General features: G+C 40.7%; 1 protein-coding gene across 1 annotated transcript in view; it reads right to left on the minus strand.

Annotated features, from left to right (window-relative positions):
* LOC115148774 (vacuolar protein sorting-associated protein 37D) overlaps nt 1-26,399 on the minus strand; it is a 53,022-nt gene that overhangs the window by 1,458 nt on the left and 25,165 nt on the right. The window contains exon 3 of the mRNA XM_029690994.1: nt 1,850-1,932. Coding sequence (XP_029546854.1) covers nt 1,850-1,932 — 83 coding nt within the window. The remainder of the gene's footprint in view (nt 1-1,849; nt 1,933-26,399) is intronic.

The following is a 26,399-nucleotide window of genomic DNA, read 5'->3' on the forward strand; positions in this document are numbered from 1 at the left end:
TCCATATCAGAGCAGCACAAATGGTGCTCATGGCACCACCATAATTTCTGTGGACATTTCTTTATTCATAGTTGCCAGCTGTAGATGGCTTGACACTAGGCTTGGGCGATATACTGTATATTGGGTGATATACCGTTTACCTGTATACTGGGGTATTTCGAAATACCAACAACGGTTTATTATATTTTTTCAATCCCCCCTGGATCAAGATCCCTGTTGCCTAAATTGTTTTGTGCGTCAATATATTAATATATTTTTTCAATCCCCTTGTGTGCACATTCGGTAATACCCTATACCCCGGTATGGTACAGAAACGGTATGCCGGTATGAAATCTGGATACCGCCCAACCCTACACAATCAACTCTCTATGATGTTACCTTCAGCCTCGGGGGCTGAAAGCTGTCAGCTTCAACAGGGAGCCGCTAAAGATATTAATGAGTGGCACTGGCGATACATGAAACCTAATTGCTGCAAAACACAAAAGAACCCACCCTTACTGCCATTCATTAGATATATTGATTGTGTGAAATCCATTTAATAAACAAATGGGCCATTTATTATGGCCGCGAGCTGGATGGTCTTTCATGGATATATGTTGGAAGGATTGTGTGTGGGGGGATAGTCTATGGTAGTAAGCCTTTCTCATTATGGGAACGTGCTGTATAGGACTATAGTCTGTTCACGGTTATACAGTCACTTCCTTACAGTGTATGGTTTGTGAAATTAAGGTTTACAAGGACCACTTGCTAATGGATCTAACTCAATAAATGTATAGTGCCATACATTCCTCTCCAAATAAAATGTTTTATCACCTAGGAAAGTATGAGGTCGGATTAAACGTGTATAGTTTGCACCAATTGCGCTGTAAAAAAAATAACCTTTCCTACAAGGGTAAAAACATACCAATGTGGGTATGTTTGCTGGGTAGTGTCTTGGTTAAAGTATGAAGGAGCTGAATGTAGTTGTATGAAAATTGTAGCTGTAGGTTAATAAGGTATTTAAATTGTTCAGTAAACCGTGGCAGTCAACGTGCAGTGCACATTAAAAAAGTAGCTGATGCAGGTGAAAAAAACGACACTTATATATTGCGATATTACTTTTGTATCGAATCATTTTGACCATATCGCAATATTATTTTGCACTAGTTTGCTGTAACTGCAACAAAACTCCAGTATTTGTCCTCATGGCTTGTTTTTTATAATCTTTTTAAATAGGGAGACCATTTGTTTTTTCCATGGCTGATCAAAACAATTTTTTTCTCATGGCTCTCTCATGTCCCTCTGAAGCAGATATATGGTGAGCAATATTTTTGGAACATTGAATCAAAATAATATGAGAATTGGTATACATATCGTATCAGCACTTAAATATCATGATAATATCATATCGTGAGGTCTGTGTGTATTTCTATTAACCGTCTAGTCATCTATAACATTATGCGTTTAATAAGCAAATTAACATTTGAAAGACCTGATTATTTTTTAATCAAAAGGTCAAGGCAAATGTTCTCGTTCAAATTGTAGACATTTCTATTGAAATCGTGGCCAGATGGAGTATAGTGCACAGAAAACTTTGGCCAAAATTATTTTTTTGATCTCGCTTGAAAAAGGCAACCAGTTCAGTGTGGATCCTAACTCCTGCAGGCTTGAATACTCAAGTATGCATGAGTTTCACAGACTATTCCTAGAATTTGTCCGATTTTAATGGAGCGCAGAATGAACAAGTGTGGCCTGGCTGTCGACTTACGTGGAGGCTTTTCAATGATTCTACACTACTGCTGACAATGCAAAGAACACACTCAGTGGTTTATGCTAAGACCCAACAATAGAGCTCAGGCTTTGGATTTACCTCAGACTGTTCCTCAGCACGCGCCACATCTTCGTGGAGAAGATTTTGTGCTGTTTGGAGGCTGTGCTTCTGTGTGTGGGGCACTGCAAGGACAAGGAAACATCATTGATTCACAAGGAATGACAGTGACAGAGGGATCAGTTAATTACATAAAAGAGCTTACCAAAAAGAGTGACTTATGACTAGCTCAAGACTGAGGGTGGTTCAGTCAATGAGAAACCAGGAGAGATTAGATCATTTTAAAACACAAAGAACCTTTAGGGTTGTAAAGGGAGATGGTGGGTGGACAGTTTTTTGGCTCGGTGAGAGGGGCTTGGGAGCTGTAAACGTTGCCTGTGAGCAAACATTTAAAAACATTGAGGTTTGTTCAGCTGAAGAAAAACCTGTCGCTTCTGTCTCAGTCTGTCAACCAACCCGTGAGAGTGGCGTCCACACATCAAGGTTCCACTTCCATTGAATAATGTTTGCAGTGTCATCGGTAGGCAGAGTACGAATTAAACCATGAAATTCGGGGGTCTCTATTTTTTTCATGGAACCTGCAATTTTTCTGGGCCTAATAGTAAAGACATCATATAATCATATTTTTTGATTACCTTTTTTTTTGGCATGAACATAACGTTGGCATGTTCGTCCACTCCAAAATAATTCCAGCATCCAAACTGTGCACTCGAGACATTTGTTACAAAACACCAAAAAGTGTAATGACAGTAACATTAGCCCTTTCAAAATATTATATTAAGGAAAATGTTTTTATATATACACTACCGTTCAAAAGTTTGGGGTCACTTAGAAATGTCCTTGTTTTTGAAAGAAAAGCAAAAAAAATTGTCCATTAAAATAACATCAAATTGATTAGAAATACAGTGAAGACATTGTTAATGTTGTAAATGACTATTGTAGCTGGAAACGGCTGATTTTTTTGGGAATATCTACATAGGCGTACAGAGGCCCATTATCAGCAACCATCACTCCTGTGTTCCAATGGCACGTTGTGTGAGCTAATCCAAGTTTATAATTTTAAAAGGCTAATTGATCATTAGAAAACCCTTTTGCAACTATGTTAGCACAGCTGAAAACTGTTGTTCTGATTAAAGAAACAATACAACTGGCCTTCTTTAGACTAGTTGAGTATCTGGAGCATCAGCATTTGTGGGTTCGATTTCAGGCTCAAAATGGCCAGAAACAAAGACCTTTCTTCTGAAACTCGCCAGTCTATTCTTGTTCTGAGAAATGAAGGGTATTCCATGTGAGAAATTGTCAAGAAACTGAAGATCAACGTCAACAGCGAACAGGCGACTCCGGGATGCTGGCCTTCTAGGCAGAGTTCCTCTGTCCAGTGTCTTAATCTTTTATTTTTATTGGCCAGTCTGATATATTTGATTTGATTTTGATTTGATTTGGATCTCTTTTAGTCCCCATTTGGACAAATTTTCCAAGAATCCTTAAACATTAAAATACAATTTATATACGAACACATTTTCACATATAACACACTATTACAAACATACATAATATACTAACATAATGAACCAATAAATACTTAATAAAAAAAATATTGATTCTTCATCTACTGTAATCCCACAACATTTCTGTGTATTATATTGAAATAGTTTTAAAATAATGTTAAATGTATATATTGAAAGGTTTCTGGTTTGCTCAGTTAATTTGATTCTTCATCTACTGTAATCCCACAACATTTCTGTGTATTATTTTTAAATAGTTTTAAAATAATGTAAAATGTATATATTGAAAGGTTTCTGGTTTGCTCAGTTAATTTATTCCATTTCTTTATTGCTCTAAATCGAAATGTTCTTTTGCCTATTTCTCTTTTCTGTCTGGATAACCCATAGATGGTGGACAATCTATTCCTAGTATTTACAGAATGTCTGTCTCTTACCAACTGATTACCGTTGTGAATAGAACTTGGCCGTTTTAAATTATGTATATTATGAAATAAAATTAGCATGTTTTTTTCAATTATCTTGTCGATTGATGACCAACCAAGAACATTGCGCATGACTGAAACAGATGAACCATATCTCCACCGTAAAACAATCGTTGCTGCTTTGTTCTGTGCAATCTGCAGTCTCCTAACTTCACTTGATGATGCATTTCCCCAGACCACAGAACAGTAGTTCACCTGACTCTCAATTAACGCTTGTGTTATTTGCTTAAGAATTTTTCTTGGTAAATATTTAGCTATCCTTCTGATTATGCATGCTGTTTTAATATTTTTTTTTACATAGATTAGTTATTTGAGACGACCATGATAAGCAGTTGTCTAGCTGCACTCCCAATAGTTTGGTTTCTGCCACTTCTTTAATTTGTACTCCTCCCATACTTAATTGTATCCCATGCTGTTTTGGCCTTTTCCTAGTGGAACAGACCAACATAACTTTGGTTTTCTTGGTGTTTAAAACAAGTTTGTTCTGGCAAACCCACTTCCTGATATTCTCCAAATCTCCTTGTAAAGCTTACTGTACCTGTTGAACCGATTGTCTTGCTGCATAAATTGTAGTATCATCTGCAAATATAGTAGCTTGAGTTTCAGCTAAGGCATAGGGAAGGTCGTTGGTATATTTTAAATAAAGAAGTGGCCCAAGGCAGCTGCCCTGCGGTATTCCACAGTTTAACACATGAGGGGAAGAAAATGAATCATTGATATAGGTGGACTGTTTCCTGTCAGTTAGATATGACAGTAACCAATTCAATGCTACCTCCTTAAAACCATAATGCATTCATTTTGTCAAAATTATTTCATGATCCACTAAATCAAATGCTGCACTGAAATCTAAAAATAGTACACCCACAAACTTGCCATTATCCATAGCATTGAGCCACTGGTCAGTCATGTCAACCAATGCAGTGGTAGTGGAATGGTTTTTGCGATAAGCATGCTGATTGGCTGTAATCAGATCATTATTTTCCATGTACTCCCATATTTGTCTACTCACAATACCCTCCAATATCTTACTGAGTGTAGGGAGTAGACTAATTGGTCAACTATTGGCAGGAGAAATGGGTTCTTTGCAGTCTTTGGGAATAGGACACAGTTTCACATGCTTCCATACATTTGCAAACATCCCCTTTTCCAGTGACCAATTAAATATGTATCTCAGTGGAACTGCAATCTGGGGAGCAGCACAGTGAAGCAAAAAATTGTCCATAAGATCATAACCTGTAGATTTCCCATCAGGTAATGACTTCAATAGGTTTAACACCTCCTCCACTGACACCGTTTGCAGACTAAAAGAGCAGATCGTGTTGCTCATAATATGATCATCAATCCATTGGACAATAGCTTGTTTGGAAGAATGTATGTTTACATTGTTGCTCAGTAAATTAATTTTCTTTGTAAAAAAATCTGCAAAATGATTGGCAATATCAACTGGTTTTGTTATTATTCTCCCGTCAACCTCCACACTAGATGGGCATGATGAGATAGATGTACCAAGTAAGCCCTTAACTGTGTTCCATACCTTTTTAGAATAGTTTTTACAATCAATAAAAGCATTGTTGTAAAATAACTTTTTTTCTTTCGATTCAATTGAACTGTATAATTACGCAATGTTCTATAATTCTGTTGATCAATTTCTAATTTTGACTTGGCTGCTAAGACTTTTGACATATTTCTTTGAGAAAAAGCCTCACCCAGTTCATCATCAATCCCTGGAGATGGACGAGCACCAACTGTACTCTTTCTTATAGGGGCATGATGGTCCATTACCTCAGTGAGCAAATCAATAAAACATTCTGTAGCGTGATTTAAATAATTCTCTAGATAAATCAGCTCCCAGGGAACAGCAGCCAAATCATTTTGAAATAGCTCATGATTAAATGTTTTAAAATTTCTCTTGACCACAATTCTAGGGGGTTTCTTTGGAATCTGATTGATTGATTGCTTCTGTGGACAGGTGTCTTTTATACAGGTAACAAGATGAAATTAGGAGCACTGCCTTTAAGAGTGTGCTCCTAATCTCAGCTCGTTACCTGTATAAAAGACACCTGGGAGCCAGAAATCTTTCTGATTTAGAGGGGGTCAAATACTTATTTCCCTCATTAAAATGCAAATCAATTTATAACATTTTTGACATGCGTTTTTCTGGATTTTTTTGTTGTTATTCTGTCTCTCACTGTTCAAATAAACCTACCATTAAAATTATAGACTGATCATTTCTTTGTCAGTGGGCAAACGTACAAAATCAGCAGGGGATCAAATACTTTTTTCCCTCACTGTATACACACATCCCACCAATATGGCTGCCTGGTGAGGCAGATGTACCTGAGCACATAGTGCCTCTAGTTGACATACATTAAGGTCATCCCTCCTCTTAAAAGGTATATGATTCTGAATATACAGTGCTACACTCCCATCATTCCTATTCCTGTCCCTTCTAAGTAGACTATATCCATGAATGTTTATTTGCCCATCATTTACAGATGCATCTAAATGCGTTTCGGTCAAAGCCAAAATATGAATATTATTTATGTTGACCAAGTTAAAAACCTCATTTATTTTGTTAGGAAGGCTACATACATTAACCTGAGCTATATGCAACCATTTCCTTATCAAGTGAAGATCAATAGAGCATGTATTCGTTATAGTTGAAGTTGTCATGATACACTACAACACACAAACTCAAATTTGAACATTCAATTAAAATAGCCAGGGAGTTACTCTAGAGTCCCAATACAATTGCCCGTTGATATAAAGTTTATCCATCACCATGGAGACTCGTTGATTCAGGCAACGTTTTTCCTCCATGATGGGATATAGTTTTTTTCTCCTTTCATTGATCTCGGTGGGGAAGTGATCATTCATTCCAAAATCAGTGTTTCTGAGTCCTCTGCCCATGTTCTTCGTCATTTCCTTTTGCTTAAATTTGTCAAAACATGCAATAATAGCCCGTGGCCTATTTCCAGAGGCCTTACCTATTCTATGGAGACTGGAGAAAGTGACATTATGCACAACATCAGTGGGCAGTTTTAGTTGAGTTGACATAAAGTCTCGGACTGTGTCCTCACAGCCTCTGCTGTTGTCATTCTCCGGTATCCCTGAGAATATTAGATTGTCCCGCATTGATCGACACTGTACATCAAGCAAGGTTTCTTTAAGTTGTTTGTTCTCCCTTTGTACCACCTCCACCTTGCTATGAATAGAGTCTACAGTACCTTTCAGCGCCGTGTTCTCTTTCCATAGATCATCAATCTGACGTTGGCTGAATTCTAGACTAGCACATAATGCATTGATGTCCTCTCGTAATATATCCAAGATATCAAGTTTGGCAAGCCTTCCATTGATGGATTTGAACAAGTCAACATCCATATCAGTAAACCTCTCCCCACTCGCCACACGCGCCCTCTTACTAGGGGATGGTTTGGTTCCATCGTTGATACCTATTGGCCAACCTGGTTTTGGTTTGTTTTGTTGATTGGGTTGGTTGTCCTTAACAATGCTTGAGTCCTCTGAAGCCAGCGACATGCTTCTAAGAGTTCGTAAGTATCTCTCGTCAATGAATAGTTCAAGCTCTTCAATGGATTCTGAATCATCCAGTGTGTTTACAGGCAGAGTTAAACACATGATATATGGCTTTTTCTTTGCAACTCTGCCTAGATGGCCAGCATCGCGGAGTCACCTCTTCACTGTTGCCCCACCTATCTGGATTACTGACCTCTGCCTGCCATTGACCTGCCTTTTGCCTGCCCCTGTTCGATTTAATAAACTGTTGTTACTTCGACATTGTCTGCATCTGGGTCTTACCTGAAACGTGATAGTAGGATCAGTCCAACTATTATTTAATTCTGATTTATAAAGATTTTCATAGAAGCTTTTAAAATTGTTATTAATAGCATTGTTGTTTCTAATTAAATAATTTGTATCGTTATCGTTTAAAATGATAACTGGTTTGGCGTGTATCCATTTGTCATTTTTTACCCTTTTTTCTCCCCAATTTCCTGGTATCCAATTGGTAGTTACAGTCTTGTCTCATTGCTGCAACTCCGGTATGGACTTGGGAGAGGCGAAGGTTGAGAGCCGTGCGTCCAACGAAACACAACCCAACCAAGCCGCAATGCTTCTTGACACAATGCCCACTTAACCCGGAAGGCAGCCGCACCATTGTGTCAGAGTAAAAACTGTACACCTGGCGACCGTATCAGCGTGCACTGCGCCCAGCCTGCCACAGGGGTCGCTAGTGCGTGATGGGACAAGGACATCCCTGCCGACCAAACCCTCCCCTAAACCGGACGACGCTAGGCCAATTGTGCGCCACCCCATGGGTCTCCCGGTCGCGGCCGGCTGCGACAGAGCCTGGACTCGAACCCAGAATCTCTAGTGGCACAGCTATGCAATGCAGTGCCTTAGACTGCCACTGGGGAGGCCCGTCTGAACACTTAATGATGGTGTTGGAGTCGTGCCCGGCCACACAGTCGTGGGTGAACAGGGAGTACACGAGGGGACTAAGCACACCCCCATGAGGGGCCCTGGTGTTGAGGGTCAGCGTGGCGGATGTGTTGCCTACCCTCACCACCAGGGGACGGCCCGTCAGGAAGTCCAGGATCCAGTTGCAGAGGGAGGTGTTCAGTCCCAGGGTCCTTAGCCTAGTGAAGAGTTTGGAGGACACTATGGTGTTGAACGCTGTGCTATAGTCAATGAACTGCATTCTCACATAAGTGTTCCTTTTGTACAGGTGGGAAAGGGCAGTGTGGAATGCAATAGAGATTGCATCATCTGTGGTTCTATTGGGGCGGTATACGAATTTGAGTGGGGTGTCTGGGATGCTGTAGACCTGGGAGGATGGTATTGATGTCAGCCATGACCAGCCATGACCAGCCTTTCAAAGCATGGCTACAGATGTGAGTGCTAAGGGGTGATAGTCATTTAGACAGGTTACCTTGGCATACTTGGACACAGGGACTATGGTGGTCTGCTTGAAACATGTAGGTACTGGGTTAGGGAGAGGTTGAAAATGTCAGTGAAGACACTTGCCAGCTGGTCAGCGCATGCTCTGAGTACGCGTCCTGGTAATCCTTCTGGTCCTGCGGCCTTGTGAATATTAACCTGTTTAAAGGTCTCACTTACATCGGCTACAGAGAGTGTGATCACACAGATGAGCTCTACATCAGTCTCACAACTCAATCGCTGATTGAAAACTATTTTCTGCCCCTCCCAAAAGATAGAATTTGTAGATAATTGGCCCTCTTTCTGGGATTCACCCACAACAGGACCAACCCTGGCCTGCTGAAGACTGACAGACTCCATCCTAGCCGGAGGGGTGCTCTCATCTTATCTATGAACATAGACAGGGCTCTAACTTATCTAGCTCCACAATGAGATAGCGTGTAGGCCAGGCAGCCAGCCTTCCAGCTTAGGGATGGGCAGGTAGCCTAGTGGTTAGAGCGTTAGGCCAATAACCAAAAGGTTACAAGGTAAAAATCTGTTGTTCTGCCCCTGAACAAGGCTGTTAATCCACTGTTCCCTGGTAGGCTGTCATTGTAAATAATAATATTTTCTTAACTGACTTGCCTAGTTAAATAAAGGTTAAATAAAAAAATATATATAAAAAATATATATATTTGGGGGAGTCTGCCACTAGCACAGTTAGTGTAGTCAGCTCAGCTATCCATTGAGACTGTGTCTGTGCCTCAATCTAGGTTGAGCTAAACAAAACATGGTAGTGTTTTCCTTAGCAATCTCACTGGAATAAAGACCTTCATTCCTGTCATAATTGAAAGAGATTGTGATATCGCTCATCTCAAAATAGGGTTATTTAATGTTAGATCCCTCACTTCCAAGGCAGTCATAGTCAATGAACAAATAACTGATCATAATCTTGATGTGATTGGCCTGACTGAAACTTGGCTCAAGCCTGATGAATTTAATGTGTTAAATGAGGCCTCTCCACCCGGTTACACCACATCCCCCGCACATCCCGTAAAGGCAGAGTTGTTGCTAACATTAATGACAGAAAATCTCAAATGATATATAAAAAAAGACTGCGTTTTCGTCTTTTGAGCTTCTAGTCATGAAATCGATGCAGCCTACTCAATAACTTTTTAAAGACCTCCTGGGCCGTTTATAGCGTTCCTCGCTGAGTTCCCTGAATTCCTATCGGACCTTGGAGTCATGGCAGATAATATTCCAATTTTTGGTGACTTTAATTTTCACATGGAAAAGTCCACAGACCCACTCCAAACGGCTTTCGGATCCATCATCGACTCAGTGGATATTGTCCAACATGTCTCCGGACCTACTCATTGCCACAGTCATACCCTGGATCTAGTTTTGTCCCATGGAATAAATAAATATAGACACCCTCTTACTACATTTGCAACCAGAACAAATAATATACTCAGACCCCAACTAAGGATCATCAAAAGCTGTGCTATAAATTCTCGGACAACCCAAAGATTCCTAGATGCCCTTCCAGACTCATTTGACCTACCCAAGGACGTCGGAGTACAAAAATTGGTTAACCAACTAACTGAGGATCTAAATTTAACCTTGCATAATACCCTAGATGCTAGATGCAATCGCACCCATAAAACAAAAAACATTTGTCACAAGAAATTTGATCTCTGGTATACAGAAAATACCCGAGCCCGAAAGCAAGCTTCCAGAAAACTGGAACGGAAATGGCGCCGCACCAAACTGGAAGTCTTCCAACTAGCTTGGAAAGACAGTACCGTGCTATATTGAAGAGCCCTCACTGCTGCTCAATCATCCTATTTTCCAACCTAATTGGGGAGAATAAGAACAAACCACCAAATTGGGATACTGTCGCAAAGCTAACTAAAAAGCAGCATTCAACAAGAGAGGATAGCTTTCACTTCAGTAGTGATACATTCATGAACTTCTTTGATGAAAAGATCATGATCATTAGAAAGCAAATGACGGACTCCTCTTTGAAACTGCATATTTCTCCAAAGCTCAGTTGTCCTGAGTCTGCACAGAACTGCCAGGACCTATGATCAATGGAGACACTCAAGTTTTTTTAATCCTGTATCTCTTGACACATTCCAACAGTAATTCCGACAGTAACTGTCAAGCTGCATAATGGACCCTATTCCAACTAAACTACTGAAAGAGCTAATTCCTGTCCTTGGCCCTCTTATGTTGAACATAATAAATGGCTCCCTGTCCACCAGATGTGTACCAAACTCACTAAAAGTGACAGTAATAAAGCCTCTCTTGAAAAAGCCAAACCTTGACCAGAAAAATGTAAAAAACTATCGAATCTCCCATTCCTCTCAAAAATGTTAGAAAAAGCTGTTGTGCAGCAACTCACTGCCTTCCTGAAGGCGAATAATGCATACAAAATGCTTCAGTCTGGTTTAAGATCCCATCATAGCACTGAGACTGCACTCGTGATGGTGTTAAATTACCTTTTAATGGTGTCAGACCAAGGCTCTGCATATCTCCTAGACCTGCTTTTGACACCAATTATCACCACATTCTTTTGGAGAGATTAGAAACCCTAATTGGTCTTCACTGACAAGTTCTTGCCTGGTTTAGATCTTATCTGTTGGAAAGATATCAGTTTGTCTCTGTGGACGGTATGTCCTCGGAGTTCCTCAAGGTTCCATTTTTGGACCACTATCGTTTTCACTATATATTCTACTTCTTGGTGATGTAATTCAGAAACACAATGTCAACTTTCACTGTTATGTGGACGACACACAGCTATACATTTCGATGAAACATGGTGAAGCCCCACAATTGCCTACGTTTCAGCCTGTGTTTCAGACATAAGGAAGTGGATGGTGGCAAATGTTTTACTTTTAAACTCGGACAAAACAGAGATGCTAGTTCTACGTCCCAAGAAACAAAGAGATCTTCTGTTGGATCTGACAATTAATCTAATAACTGTAAAGGACCTCAACGTTACTCTGGACCTTGATCTCTCTTTTGACGAACATATCAAGAATATTTCAAGGACAGCTATCTTCGTAACAGAAAATTATGCAGGAAAGCTAATCCATGCTTTTGTCACTTCTAGATTAGACTACTGCAATGCTCTACTCTCCGGCTCCCCGGATAAAGCACTAAATAAAATTCAGTTAGTGCTAAACACGGCTGCTAGAATCCTGACTAGAACCCAAAAATTGTATCATATTACTCCAGTGCTAGCCTCTCTACTTTGGCTTCCTGTTAAAGCTAGGGCCGATTTCAAGGTTTTATTACTAACCTACAAAACATTACATGGCTTGTTCCTACCTATCTCTCCAATTTGGTCCTGCTGTACATACCTACACGTACGCAACAGTCACAAGATGCAGGCCTCCTTATTTTCCCTAGAATTTCTAAGCAAACAGCTGGAGGCAGGGCTTTCTCTTACAGAACTCAGTTTATCTTTGGACGGGGCCACAGTGTCCCCCGACCCACCCCTGTCTCAGTCTACAGTATCTATGCTGAAATAGTCTATGTGCCGGGGGGCTAGGGTCAGTCTGTTATATCTGGTGTAATTCTTGTCTTATCTGGTATCTGGTGTATCTGTGTGAATTTAAGTATGCTGGACTCCCGAGTGGTGCAGTGGTCTAAGGCACTGCATCGCACTGTGCCACTAGAGATTCTAGGTTCGAGTCCATGCTCTGTCACAGCCGGCCGTGACTGGGAGACCCATGGGGCAGCGCACAATTGGCCCAGCGTCGTCCGGGTTAGGGGCGGGTTTGGCCGGTAGGGATGTCCTTGTCCCATTGTGCACTAGCGACTCCTGTGGCAGGCCGTGCGCAGTGCACGCTGACACGGTCGCCAGGTGTACAGTGTTTCCTCCGACACATTGGTGCGGCTGGCTTCCGGGTTAAGTGGGCATTGTGTCAAGAAGCAGTGCAGCTTGGTTGGTTTGTGTTTCGGAGGATGCACGGCTCTTGACCTTCGCCTCTCTCGAGTCCGTACGGGAGTTGCAGTGATGAGACAAGATTGTAACTACCAATCTGATACCAGGAAATTGGGGAGAAAAAGGGCAACAAAAAACAATCAAATCCTCTCCTCCTGGACTACATGGCCTGATGACTCCTGGCTGTCCCCAGTCCACCTTAGATCCTGGTTCCTCTCTAGGTTTCTTCCTAGTTTCCTGCCTTTCTAGGGAGTTTTTCCTAGCCACCCCACCTCTACATCTGCATTGCTTGCTGTTTGGGGTTTTAGGCTGGGTTTCTGTATAGCATCTGTGACATCTGCTGATGTAAAAAAGGCTTTATAAATAAATTTAATTGATTGATTGATTGATTGATTGATGGTTTTACCAGTTTTAGTTGAACGTGTCTCCACAAGCTCTTCCCTTTAAAGAGCCAACAAATCACTTCAGTCAAACAATGATAATGGTTTATTCTGAGCACCTCAGGCAGTGGGTTCACACATAAAACAACAAACCATAGTGGACGTTCCAACAACAAGCCCATCACAACTCTGCACCTACTCGCCCCGTTCATGTCTCTCCATTGTTTGAACATGAATAATACAAACCAACAGTAAGGCCTCTACTGGCAAGAGCTGTGTGAACATGTACCTTCATATACGTGAGAACCACGCATGCATGAAAGGATAATGGTGAGGCGTGCCACATGCATGACCCTGTGCTCCAGTTGTTGGGGATGTAATGGAAGGCGACAGACAGCCAAACAAACACACCAGGAGCAGCTGCATTTAATTCAGCAGGCCTGGAGGATAACTGGCTAAAACAATAGCATTACCAGGTCCTCCTCAGGCAGAATGGGGGAGGGGGGCAGAGCAACACCAACCTCAGACAAGCTGGCTTATGGGCGTCGGCAAATGGGGTCCCTAATAAATCAAATCAAGCCTCTGGGAGCGGCATTTGGCACGGTGACACTCACAGCAGAGGATTGAGAATTTTGCTCCCTGCTGTTTTCAGAAAACAAGATATGGTCAGATAACTGCCCCTCTTATCTGAAGCAATGGTCTGCTCACGAAAGTTACCCATCCCTGGGTGGGCTTGAAGTACTAACCTTTCAGTTAAGAGCCAAACATGATAGCCGATTGCTCCAAGACACAGGAGCTATAGAAATGTGACACAGCCTGACTTACTGTATGAATGTAAGCCCTACTTGTTCCACATTTAGTTACATTACAGCCTTACTCTAAAATGGATTAAATAATTTTTTCCCTCATCAACCTACACACAATACCCCATAAAGACGAAGTGAAAACAGTTTCTTTTTTTTTACAAATGTATTACAAATATAGAACAAAAATACCTTATTTACATATAAGTATTCAGACACTTTGCTATGAGACTCTGTAACAATGGCGCCGGAGAAGAAGGCTGACATTTTACGTGTCCCCAAACGATTGTGGTTTCTTGTTTGTTTATTTGCATTGTTTGTAGCTTACTTTTTTACTTATTTTGTACATAATGTTGCTGCTACCATATCTTATGACCGAAATAATTTCTGGACATCAGGACTGCGAGTACTCACCACAGACTGGCAGAATCCTTTTTTTCCTTTAACCTGTTTAGGATAGGGGGCAGTATTTTCACGGCCGGATAAAAAACGTACCCAATTTAATCTGGTTATTACTCCTGCCCAGAAACTAGAATATGCATATAATTGTTTGATTTGGATAGAAAACACCCTAAAGTGTCTAAAACTGTTTGAATGGTGTCTGTGAGTATAACAGAACTCATATGGCAGGCCAAAACCTGAGAAGATTCTAAACAGGAAGTGCCCTCTCTGACCATTTCTTGGCCTTCTATACCCTCTTTACCGAAAACAGAGGATCTCTGCTTTAACGTGACATTTTCTAAGTCTTTGAACGAAAACGACGTCTCCCGGTCGGAATATTATCGCTATTTTACGAGAAAAATCGCATAAAAATTGATTTTAAACAGCGTTTGACATGCTTCGAAGTACGGTAATGGAATATTTTGACATTTTTTGTCACGATACGCGCCGGCGCGTCACCCTGCGGATAGTGTCTTGAACGCAAGAACAAAACGCCGCTATTTGGATATAACTATGGATTATTTGGAACAAAAACAACATTGGTGTGGAAGTAGAAGTCCTGGGAGTGCATTCTGACGAAGAACACCAAAGGTAATCCAATTTTTCTTATAGTAAATCTGAGTTTGGTGAGTGCCAAACTTGGTGGGTGTGAAAATAGCTAGCCTGTGATGGCCGGGCTATCTACTCAGAATATTGCAAAATGTGCTTTCACCGAAAAGCTATTTTAAAATCTGACACCTCGATTGCATAAAGGAGTTCTGTATCTATAATTCTTAAAATAATTGTTATGTTTTTTGTGAACGTTTATCGTGAGTAATTTAGTAAATTCACCGGAAGTTTTCTGTGGGTATGTTAGTTTTGAACGTCACATGCTAATGTAAAAAGCTGGTTTTTGATATAAATATGAACTTGATTGAACAAAACATGCATGTATTGTATAACATAATGTCCTAGGAGTGTCATCTGATGAAGATCATCAAAGGTTAGTGCTGCATTTAGCTGTGGTTTTGGTTTTTGTGACATTATATGCTAGCTTGAAAAATGGGTGTCTGATTATTTCTGGCTGGGTAGTCTCCTGACATAATCTAATGTTTTGCTTTCGTTGTAAAGCCTTTTTGAAATCGGACAATGTGGTTAGATAAAGGAGAGTCTTGTCTTTAAAATGGTGTAAAATAGTCATATGTTTGAAAAATTGAAGTTTTTGGATTTCTGACGTGTTTGTAATTCGCGCCACACCCTATCATTGGATATTGGAGCGGTGTTCCGCTAGCGGAACATCTAGATGTAAGAGGTTAACCTGTTAGGACTAGGGGGCAGTATTTACACGGCCGGATAAAAAACGTACCCGATTTATTCTGGTTACTACTCCTACCCAGTAACTAGAATATGCATATAATTATTGGCTTTGGATAGAAAACACCCTAAAGTTTCTAAAACTGTTGGAATGGTATCTCTGAGTATAACAGAACTCATATGGCAGGCAAAAACCTGAGAAGATTCCTTAAAGGAAGTGCCCTCTCTGACAAGATCTTGTTCTTCTTGTCTCTGTTTATTGAAGACTGAGGATCTTTCCTGTAACGTGACACTTCCTTCGGCTCCCATAGGCTCTCAGAGCCCGGGAAAAAGCTGAATGATGTCATTCCAGCCCCAGGCTGAAACACATTTGCGCTTTTGGCAAGTGGCCGATAAGAGGATAATGGGCTTAGGCGCGTGCACGAGTCGATCCCGTGCTTTATTTTCTTTCGTCTATTTACCTAAACGCAGATTCCCGGTCGGAATATTATCGCTTTTTTACGAGAAAAATGGCATAAAAATTGATTTTAAACAGCGGTTGACATGCTTCGAAGTACGTTAATGGAATATTTAGAATTATTTTGTCACGAAATGCGCCGTGTGCGTGACCCTTATTTACCATTCGGATAGTGTCTTGAACGCACGAACAAAACGCAGCTGTTTGAACATAACTATGGATTATTTGGGACCAAACCAACATTTGTTATTGAAGTAGAAGTCCTGGGAGTGCATTCTGACGAAGAACACCAAAGGTAATCAAACTTTTCTAATAGTAAATCGGAGTTTGGTGAAGGCTAAACTTGCTGGGTGTCTAAATAGCTAGCCCTGTGATGCCGGGCTATCTACTTAGAATATTGCAAAATGTGCTTTCACCAAAAAGCTATTTTAAAATCGGACATATCGAGTGCATAGAGGAGGTCTGTATCTATAATTCTTAAAATAATTGTTATGCTTTTTGTGAACGTTTATCGTGAGTAATTTAGTAAATTGTTAGTAAATTCCCCGGAAGTTTGCGGGGGGTATGCTAGTTCTGAACGTCACATGCTAATGTAAAAAGCTGGTTTTTGATATAAATATGAACTTGATTGAACAAAACATGCATGTATTGTATAACATAATGTCCTAGGGTTGTCATCTGATGAAGATCATCAAAGGTTAGTGCTGCATTTAGCTGTCTTCTGGTTTATGTGACATTATATGCTAGCTTGAAAAATGGGTGTCTGATTATTTCTGGCTGGGTACTCTGCTGACATAATCTAATGTTTTGCTTTCGTTGTAAAGCCTTTTTGAAATCGGACAGTGTGGTTAGATTAACGAGAGTCTTGGCTTTAAAATGCTGTAAAATAGTAATATGTTTGAGAAATTGAAGTAATAGCATTTCTAAGGTATTTGAATAACGCGCCACAGGATTCCACTGGCTGTTACGTAGGTGGGACGATTTCGTCCCGCCGGCCCTAGAGAGGTTAATTACTTGTTACTTTTATTTCTTATTCTTATCCGTATTTTTTAACTGCATTGTTGGTTAGGGGCTTGTAAGTAAGCATTTCACTGTAGGGTCTACACCGCTTGTGACTAATAAAATGTGATTTGATTTGATTTGACTAGAAATTGAGCTCAGGTGTATTCTATTTCCATTGATCATCCTTGAGATGTTTCTACAACTTGATTGGAGTACACGTGTGGTAAATTCTATTGATTGGACATGATTTGGGAAGGCACACACCTGTCTATATAAGAATGAATTGTCCGTAGAGTTCCGAGACAGGATTGTGTCGAGGCACAGATCTGGGGAAGGGTACCAAAACATTTCTGCAGCATTGAAGGTCCCCAAGAACACAGTGGCCTCCATCATTCTTAAATGGAAGAAGTTTGGAACCGCCAAGACTCTTTCTAGAGCTGGCCGCCCAGCCAAACTGAGCAATCGGGGGAGAAGGGCCTCGGTCAGGGAGGTGACCAAGAACCCGATGGTCACTCTGAAAGACTTCCTGAGTTTCTGTGTGGAGATGGGAGAACCATCTCTGCAGCACTCCATCAATGAAGCCTTTATGGTAGTGGCCAGACAGAAGCCACTCCTCAGTAAAAGGCACATTACAGCCTGCTTGGAGATTGCCAATAGGCACCTAAAGGACTCTCAGACCAGGAGAAACAAGATTCTCTGGTCTGTTGAAGCCAATATTGAACCTTTTGGTCTGAATGCCAAGTGTCACGTCTGGAGGAAACCTGGCACCATCCCTATGATGAAGCATGGTGGTGGCAGCATCATGCTGTGGGGATGTTTTTCAGTGGCAGGGACTGGGAGACTAGTCAGGATCGAGGTAAAGATGAACGAAGCAAAGTACAGAGAGATCCTTGATGAAAACCTGCTCCAGAGCGCTCAGGACTTCAGAATGGGGCGGAGGTTCACCTTCCAACAGGACAACAACCCTAAGCACACAACCAAGACAACGCAGGAGCGGCTTCGGTACAAGTCTCTGAATGTCTATGAGTGGCCCAGCCAGAGCCCAGACTCGAACCCGATCTAACATCTCAGGAGAGACCTGAAAATAGCTGTGCAGTGACGCTCACCATTAGAATGTCTAGTTTGAGAAACAGATGCCTCACAAGTCCTCAACTGGCAGCTTCATTAAATAGTACCCGCAAAACACCAGTCTCAACGTCAACAGTGAAGAGGCGACTCCGGGATGCTGGCCTTCTAGGCAGAGTTCCTCTGTCCAGTGTCTGTGTTCTTTTTCCCATCTTAATCTTTTATTTTTATTGGCCAGTCTGAGATATGGCTTTTTCTTTGCAACTCTGCCTAGAAGGCCAGCATCCTGAAGTCGCCTCTTCACTGTTGACGTTGAAACTGGGTTTTTGCGGTACTATTTAATGAAGCTGCCAGTTGAGGACTTGTGAGGCATCTGTTTCTCAAACTAGACATTCTAATGTACTTGTCCTCTTGCTCAGTTGTGCAGCAGGGCCTCCCACTCATCTTTCTATTCTGGTTAGAGCCAGTTTGCTCTGTTCTGTGAAGGGAGTAGTATACAGCGTTGTACGAGATCTTCAGTTTCTTGGCAATTTCTCGCATGGAATACCCTTCATTTCTCAGAACAAGAATAGACTGCCGAGTTTCAGAAGAAAGGTCTTTGTTTCTGGCCATTTTGAGCCTGTAATCGAACCCACAAATGCTGATGCTCCAGATACTCAACTAGTCTAAAGAAGGACAGCTTTATTGTTTCTTTAATCAGAACAACAGTTTTCAGCTGTGCTAACATAGTTGCAAAAGGGTTTTCTAATGATCAATTAGCCTTTTAAAATGATAAACTTGGATTAGCTCACACAATGTGCCATTGGAACACAGGAGTGATGGTTGCTGATAATGGGCCTCTGTATGCCTATGTAGAAATTCCATAAAAAAATCTGCCGTTTCCAGCTACAATAGTCATTTACAACATTAACAATATCTACACTGTATTTCTGATTAATTTGATGTTATTTTAATGGACAAAAAATGTGTTTGTCTTTCAAAAACAAGGACATTTCTAAGTGACCCCAAACTTTTGAACAATAGTGGTTGAATTCAAGAAGTTTAACCTGCCTATCAATCATTGTTTTTGAAACCAGTGGACAGTCCAAGCCTATGGAATAAAAGTTGGGCTTTTATTGCTCAATCTAATTTATTGAGCAATAAAAGCCCAACTTTTGTTCCATAGGCTTAGATCCGCAAACTGTCCACTGGTTTCAAAAACAATGATTGATAGGCAGGTTAAACTTCTTGAATGCAACCATTATTGGGTTCAAATACACATTTAGATTTGTGAACAGCCATCCACAATAACCACAATCCGTAAGGTGCAAATAGCTACGAGAGACGAGAGAGCAGCAGTGTGATTCACATCAATGCGCTATGTAGATATCAACAATAAGTGATATCCGTATCACTGTAGACTACAACCACTGCTGTCAGCCTTACCTCCAAGTGTTTATTCAAGTTGGATAATCTTTGGATGCAGACAGCAGTCGCACCATTGGAAGACATAGCTTGGACTGTAGCCTAGAAAAGCCTATTCCTGCTCTTTTCCCGTGATCCATCAAACCCATTTGGTGTGTCATCATAGTGGTCTCTGACTTGTGGTCAGACTGTCGCGTCCTGGCCAGTATAAGGGTTAATTGGTATTGTAGTTTGGTCAGGACGTGGCAGAGGGTATTTGTTTTATGTGGTTAGGGGTGGTGTGTTTGTTGTAGGGCAGTTGATTTAGGTATTCCGGGGGTTTTGGGCACTGTTTGATTTTCATGTATTCTATGTTTAGTCTAGTGTGTCTGTTTCTATGTTTGGGTTCATTGGGGTTGGGACTCTCAATTGAAGGCAGGTGTTGTCTATTTGCCTTTGATTGAGAGTCCCATATGAGGGTGTGTTTGTCTTTTGTGGGAGATTGATTTTGCACTGCGTTTTATATAGCCTGCAAAACTGTCATTCGTCGTTCTTGTTGTTTTCTTGTTTTCTCGTGTTCAATGTCATTTAATAAATTAAGATGATGAGCACCAACTCTACTGCGTATTGGTCCACGTTCTTAGACGACGATTTCTCTATATCATCGGAAGATGAAGAAACTTGTGACACAGACTCATTCAGGTGGAACAAACTTAAACTTGTGGCTTTTTTCAGTGCTGATTTGAATATCATTGAGAAAACAGAGAAGTGTCAAAGATTTTTTTTTCTCTTAAACATCCTTTCTGAATTTAAAAGTAATCCTTGAAGTAACCATCTAGTTTTTCAAAAGTATCTGTAATCTGACTACAATATTGTTGCTGGTAACGTAATGGATTACATATACCGTTTTTTGTAATCCGTTACTCCCCAAACCTGGCCGCCGCACTGAAGTGGTAGATCTGGTGACGGATTTTATTGACAAAACACTGACCACAGTAGAAACAAGCCCATGTTAATCTGTATATGAACTGGTTATTAATAAGACATTTGAAAAAGAGAATGCAGTATACTGAACATTTTGTGAAATCCTTTGAAAACTACAGCATCCTTCCAAACACTTCCTTGGACAACTCTTTCAGTAAAGCATTTAGTATAAAGGTCTCCAAGCAAGCCAACAGAAAGAAGACCAATTTCATGATTGAACTGCAGCTAACATTGTCTCATCAATGGCTATTAGATAGAATTTCTGCTGACTGGTATGCCTGAAGCACCGCAGCTAGACACCAATATAAGGCCATGTGTCCAAAGGAATCTCATATTTTCCAATGGTAATGTACTGTACCTATCAGCTCATACTGATGCCACGCAAATAAGTCATAATATCACAGATGGGGCCTCGCAGGGCTTGGAATATTTGAATGTTCAGAATCAGCCAGTGGTTCAGCAGTAAATTATAACCCTGCAGGACCCTGGCCCAGTTTAGATGCCTAAAGAGCCCAACATGTCTTCTCTCTCAAATTAGGTCAGGATGAAAAAGACAAAGCACGCAAGCTCCAAGGCCACTTCAGACAGCGAAACGAAAGCCCCCTCACACACACACACACACACACACACACACACACACACAGACACAGACACAGACACACACACACACACACACACTTCCTGTCAATAACAGTGGGTGTTATTTGGTCTGTGGAGATAAATACTGCTGACTGGTGCTGCTCCGCTTGACTGGGGATGATAAAATGAGCTTGATGGGCTTCACACAAAGAGACGCATGTTTCCTGAATGTGTCACCCTGTCTCCTCAAAGCTTTTTATAACACAATACACTGTGCTGACATCATCTATTCCTCCCTATGACAAGTTTGGTAGAGACTTCCCAAAAATCTTTTAGGATGTAGATGAGGCAGAGAAAATGCACACCAGCATCTTGTGTAATGTCATTTGTACAGAATGGTTTCTCAGATCAAAAGAGACAGTGTGCGAGCAGAGGTTAGAGCATAGTGCTTGCTCTCCAGACTGACGCTGTGTAGTAACTCTGTGGCTTCATCTTTACTTTACCACAGTCTGACAACAGCAACACAGTTAGCAGCCAGTGCCTTCAGCAGCTAACGACATAGTTGTTTCTCCACAGCAGCTAAAAATAACATGAAAAGCATTCTTTAGACAAATCCAGCAAGATAGATTACACCTACGGGCTAGTTGAAAGGTGGAGGATTTTGTTTCTAGATAACGTCCTACAATGTGCGCTTTAACAGCTCAATACTATATCACATTTGTTGGGACTTTTATTTTCTCCTTACAGTTCCTCCAAAAATATGAGATATTGAGCAAATTATTTCATAAGCTCTATTTCGCAATCTCTTTATGACAACTTTAAGGCCTACATACTGTGTGAGATAATGGAGGCCGCTCACACGCGCATGTGTGTGTGTGTTTATCACCCTTTACCTTAATGTATGCTGATAGTCTTTTCGCTTCTTGGGCTGTGCTTTCCAGTGCTCTTGAGTCTATATAACTTGCAGTGGTGCCGTTTAAGATGAGGGAGGATGATTACAGAATATTGGATGACTGTCATTCATATTCCATTCACCCAGCTCAATGTAACATCGATAGGTTCAGGCTACTACATGATACATGACTTTTCCTGGTATCCATCATGAGGTTGCTACAATCTAACCTATGAATGAAAGTTTAAAACGTAGGTCCACAGGTTGAAAGAATTTTGAGTAATCAAGGTGACAGACAGACCGACAGTGACACATTCAATACAGCCTCGCACACTCTTGCCTGCATCTAGCTGATCTAGGGTGTAATCATTAGCCCAACAGTTGCAAATGAGAGTTTCTATTGGACAAATTCAGGTATGTTTATCGCCGTTTCGTTCCTTTTGCTTCCATTTAAGAAACGTTAACAGAATCGGCGGAATGAATACACCCCTGATCACAAGCAAACAGTTCACTTTCATAGCAACCACATAAAGACAGCATGATCACTTTGCTCGTTGTATATATAATTTCTTCTCGCAACAATTTATGCCTTCTCCTTCTCTCACCTTCTCCCTTTGCTTGTGGACTTTAGTGCACAACACATCAGCTGTCTGTGACCAGGCGAAAAAACCTTTCCAAGCCAAAACTTCATATCATGACCGCTAACTGCTACACACAGCCTACATCGTTGTCGTGTCATAGTCAACTAGAACTACTAGAACTACCATGTTAGTAAACCCGCTACAATCATGCAGTACTGTGTACAGTCAGAAAGCAGTTTAGCAGTTAAACTGGAGGGCCCTGGTGGCAATACATTTATAAAACCAAAAGCTTACCTTGACTTAGAAAAGTTCCAGTGTTGGATAGCGATAGCCAGCTAGTTAACATAGCACCCCTCTCTGTTTGAGTCAGGTGTTTGACTAGGCTGAACTAGCTAGCTGCATAAGCAGTTTAGCAGTTACACAGGCAGGCCCGATTGCAATAAATGAATCAAACCAAAAGCTTACCTTGACTTGGAAGAGTTCCAGTGTTGGATAGCCATAGCTAGCTAGCTAACACAGCACCCTGCTCTGTTTGAGCCGGGTGTTTGACTAGGCTAAACTAGCTATCTGCATTTGCTAGCTAAGTGAAAGTTGTAAAAAAATACAACCAAAAATAGCTTTCTCTCTCGCTCGCTTTTCCTTAATTTTGGAATAAATGAATTTGTTCAAAACTGTTCAACTATTGTCTTTCTCTCTCTTTGAGTCAACTACTCACCACATTTGATGCACTGCAGTGCTAATTGTAGCTTATGCATTCAGTACTAGATACATTTTCTGATCCTTTGATTGGGTGGACAACATGCCAGTTCATGCTGCAAGAGCTCTGATAGGTTGGAGGACATCCTCCGGAAGTTGTCATAATTACTTTGTAAGTCTATGGAATGGGGTGAGAACCATGTGCCTCCTAGGTGTTGTATTGAAGTCAATGTACCCAGAGGAGGACAGAAGCTAGCTGTCTTCCGGCTACAACACTGTGCTACCCTACAGAGTGCTGCTGAGGCTAGTGTAGGCCTTCATTGAAAAACAGTGTATTTTAATAAATGATTTGGTGACATGAATATATTTAGTATACTTTTATCTAAAAAGGATAACTTTTTTAATGTTGAACTATTATTTATTTTTATAAAATTCACTGAGGATAGTCCTCCCCTTCCTTCTCTGAGGAGCCTCCACGGATAACATGGCCTAAACTATTTATAGAAATGAAAAACTAGTCCAATGTGACCTCAATATCACCCCTTATATTAAAAATGCAAATAAATGTATAGAATTTAAAAAAGAAATTTTTAGATCATATAAAACCCCTGAATATGAGTCTCATTGTGATCTTTGCTAAATTGCACAAAACTATGGGTACACAATTCCCATTGGAATGTGCAATGCTAAGAAAATCTGTTTTCCATTTGTTACATATAAGTGAGGGCTGTCTTTGTCTAGCTGGCAGTTGTGGTTTGATTGTCAGGGGGATCGAGTACTAAAGCCTGCAAAGGGCCCCATTCTCCCCCCATGTGGTAAAGAGTAGTGTAAGGGGAGTTCAATAGCCTTAATCCAACTTAGATAACTACCCCTACCAACACCCATACCAAAATGAAACTGAGACATTTCTGACTCTTCCACCAGGCACTGTGCGATCTCACACCTTCACACTAAAGTAGCTGGCTTCCAATCAGTCTAAAGATGTGGGTGTATGAGCGGCCATTAAAGGCCTTGCACGTCATGGTCACTCAAAGTGGACTTCGTTTGTCTAGGTCCTTCTTTTCACATTTGCATTTGTAATCACCTGATTCTTTTACCCACCTGGGGGGGTCCCTTCATATTTTTTCTTTGATCGATCTCTGTCGAGATGATCGATCTTTGTTGAGGTGATTGATCTTTGTCGAGGGAGGAGCTGATTTTTACATATTGTGTATATTTATTTATTTTGAACACATTTCTGTTTGTTGGCAATGCCAATTCTCGGAAAACTTACTTTCATGTTCGCTAGCTGGACAGGAAAACGCTGCTGAGTACTAAACCGTAAACCAGATAACGCGTGTACTATACACTATACATGGTACGAGATCTCTGTTGATCTCGTCTGCCAATCACGTTATCTGTATCTAAGGTCGTAGACAGCTGGTGACATCTCGAGACAGATCTTCGTCCGACAAACTGCTATCAGGTAAAGTATTTTTTATTGATTTGTAATCTAACTATTTAGTTATAGAAATGTGATACCATCCATTCAAGCTGTAAAATGACTCCCAACTTAGAACACAGCAACTATAATAATGTAATGTAGCTAGCTTACTGTGTTCTAAGTGAGATACAGATAATGTGATCGCCAATATCGCAATATTATCTTTGCACTAGGTGGTGGTACCTGCACCAAAACTCCAGTATTGGGGAGCTAGCACTTTTATTTACATTACTGATCAAAACTTGTTTTCTCATAGCTCTCTTGTCGAATCGCCAAAAAATCACAGTATCGAATCACAATACCTATAGAATCATGAGAATCGCAATACATATCGTGGCAATTCCCAGCCCTACTAGCTAGCATGTCATTCCGGAACAAGGACTAGCTATCAGTTTATTCCAAGTAATAATTAAAAAATCTATAGGACAAGTAGTGTAAATCTAATACAGTCATCAAGGCAGGACCCACTCATTTCATTCCTGTCATTATCCCTGTCAATAGTAGGATGATTGCAGAGCACCCTGACTCAGAATGTCAGGATGTTCATTTTCAAGCTCACAAACTACATTCCTTTTCTGTGATAAGGCTTCGGCAATATACCATGTATACCATATATTAGGTATTTGGAAATAACCACAAGATGGTTTTTCAATACCGCCAATACCGTTAACTATTCCTTTGAAGTTTTTCAATACATTTTTATATTTGTAGCTAGATTTTAAGTAGATAGGAGATAAGGCAGATCACGTTCTTCATTTAACCTGTCACATTATTTGACATTATGAAACTTACCATAGTTCCCGCGCACTGTTGAGCCAGTCACGTGTTTGTTTGTAAATAGCACAACAGGAGAAAGCGGGAGCAGGTGAGTCCAGCTGTGTATTGACGGGTCACATTTTAAATGGCACGTCAACACTGTTTTTTTGCTTCAATAGAGTGATCAGGGAGTGCAATTATATTTTTCCTTTACAGTATATATATTAGTGCAACAAATTCAGCAGAAAATAGCTACATTTTCATCAGATGACAAAAGAAGTGCAAAGCTATTTAGCTGGAAGCCACACAAGTAAACAAGCTTACAAAAAAAGCAAGGTATTTTTTGCAAAAACAATGCATGGCCATAATATTTGCAAAGTTTATCATAGAAAGAATGTAGCCAGCTACATTTCCTAATGTTTTGCTTAATAAAAACCATTTTAGATCTGCATTTAAGCAAGATATTTATTGTGCGTTTTATCTTTTTTCTCTGCGTGAAAAATGCTGAATTCACCGTTAACGTGACTCCTAAGTTTAACTTGCTAGTTATCTAAGTAAGTGGCTGAATTAATAAGCAGATGGGGCATGATATAGTGTTAGCTTTCTGCTATGTTTGAGAAATCTGTACAGCTGCCAATGCTATCTTGATTTTCTTGCGTTTTTTTCTCCTTTCCATTCTCGGCCCATCTGCTCCCCCCCTCTTTTCCGAGCAGAGCAGGCAGGCCTGTTGCCCTAGCAACTCCAGACTCCACACAGACACAGCGTGTACACATGCTGAACCAGAGCCAGTACTGTTCTTCCATCAGACAAGCATGCAGCAAAACCTTGTTAATTTGCACAATGTCTCTTGTTCACATTCACTTGTAAATGTCCAAACTCACCAAAAATGGCATTCGGTAGCTCCTTCCAATATACAGTAC

Source organism: Salmo trutta, chromosome 15 (assembly GCF_901001165.1).
Source record: "Salmo trutta chromosome 15, fSalTru1.1, whole genome shotgun sequence".
NCBI classification, from domain to species: Eukaryota; Metazoa; Chordata; class Actinopteri; order Salmoniformes; family Salmonidae; genus Salmo; species Salmo trutta.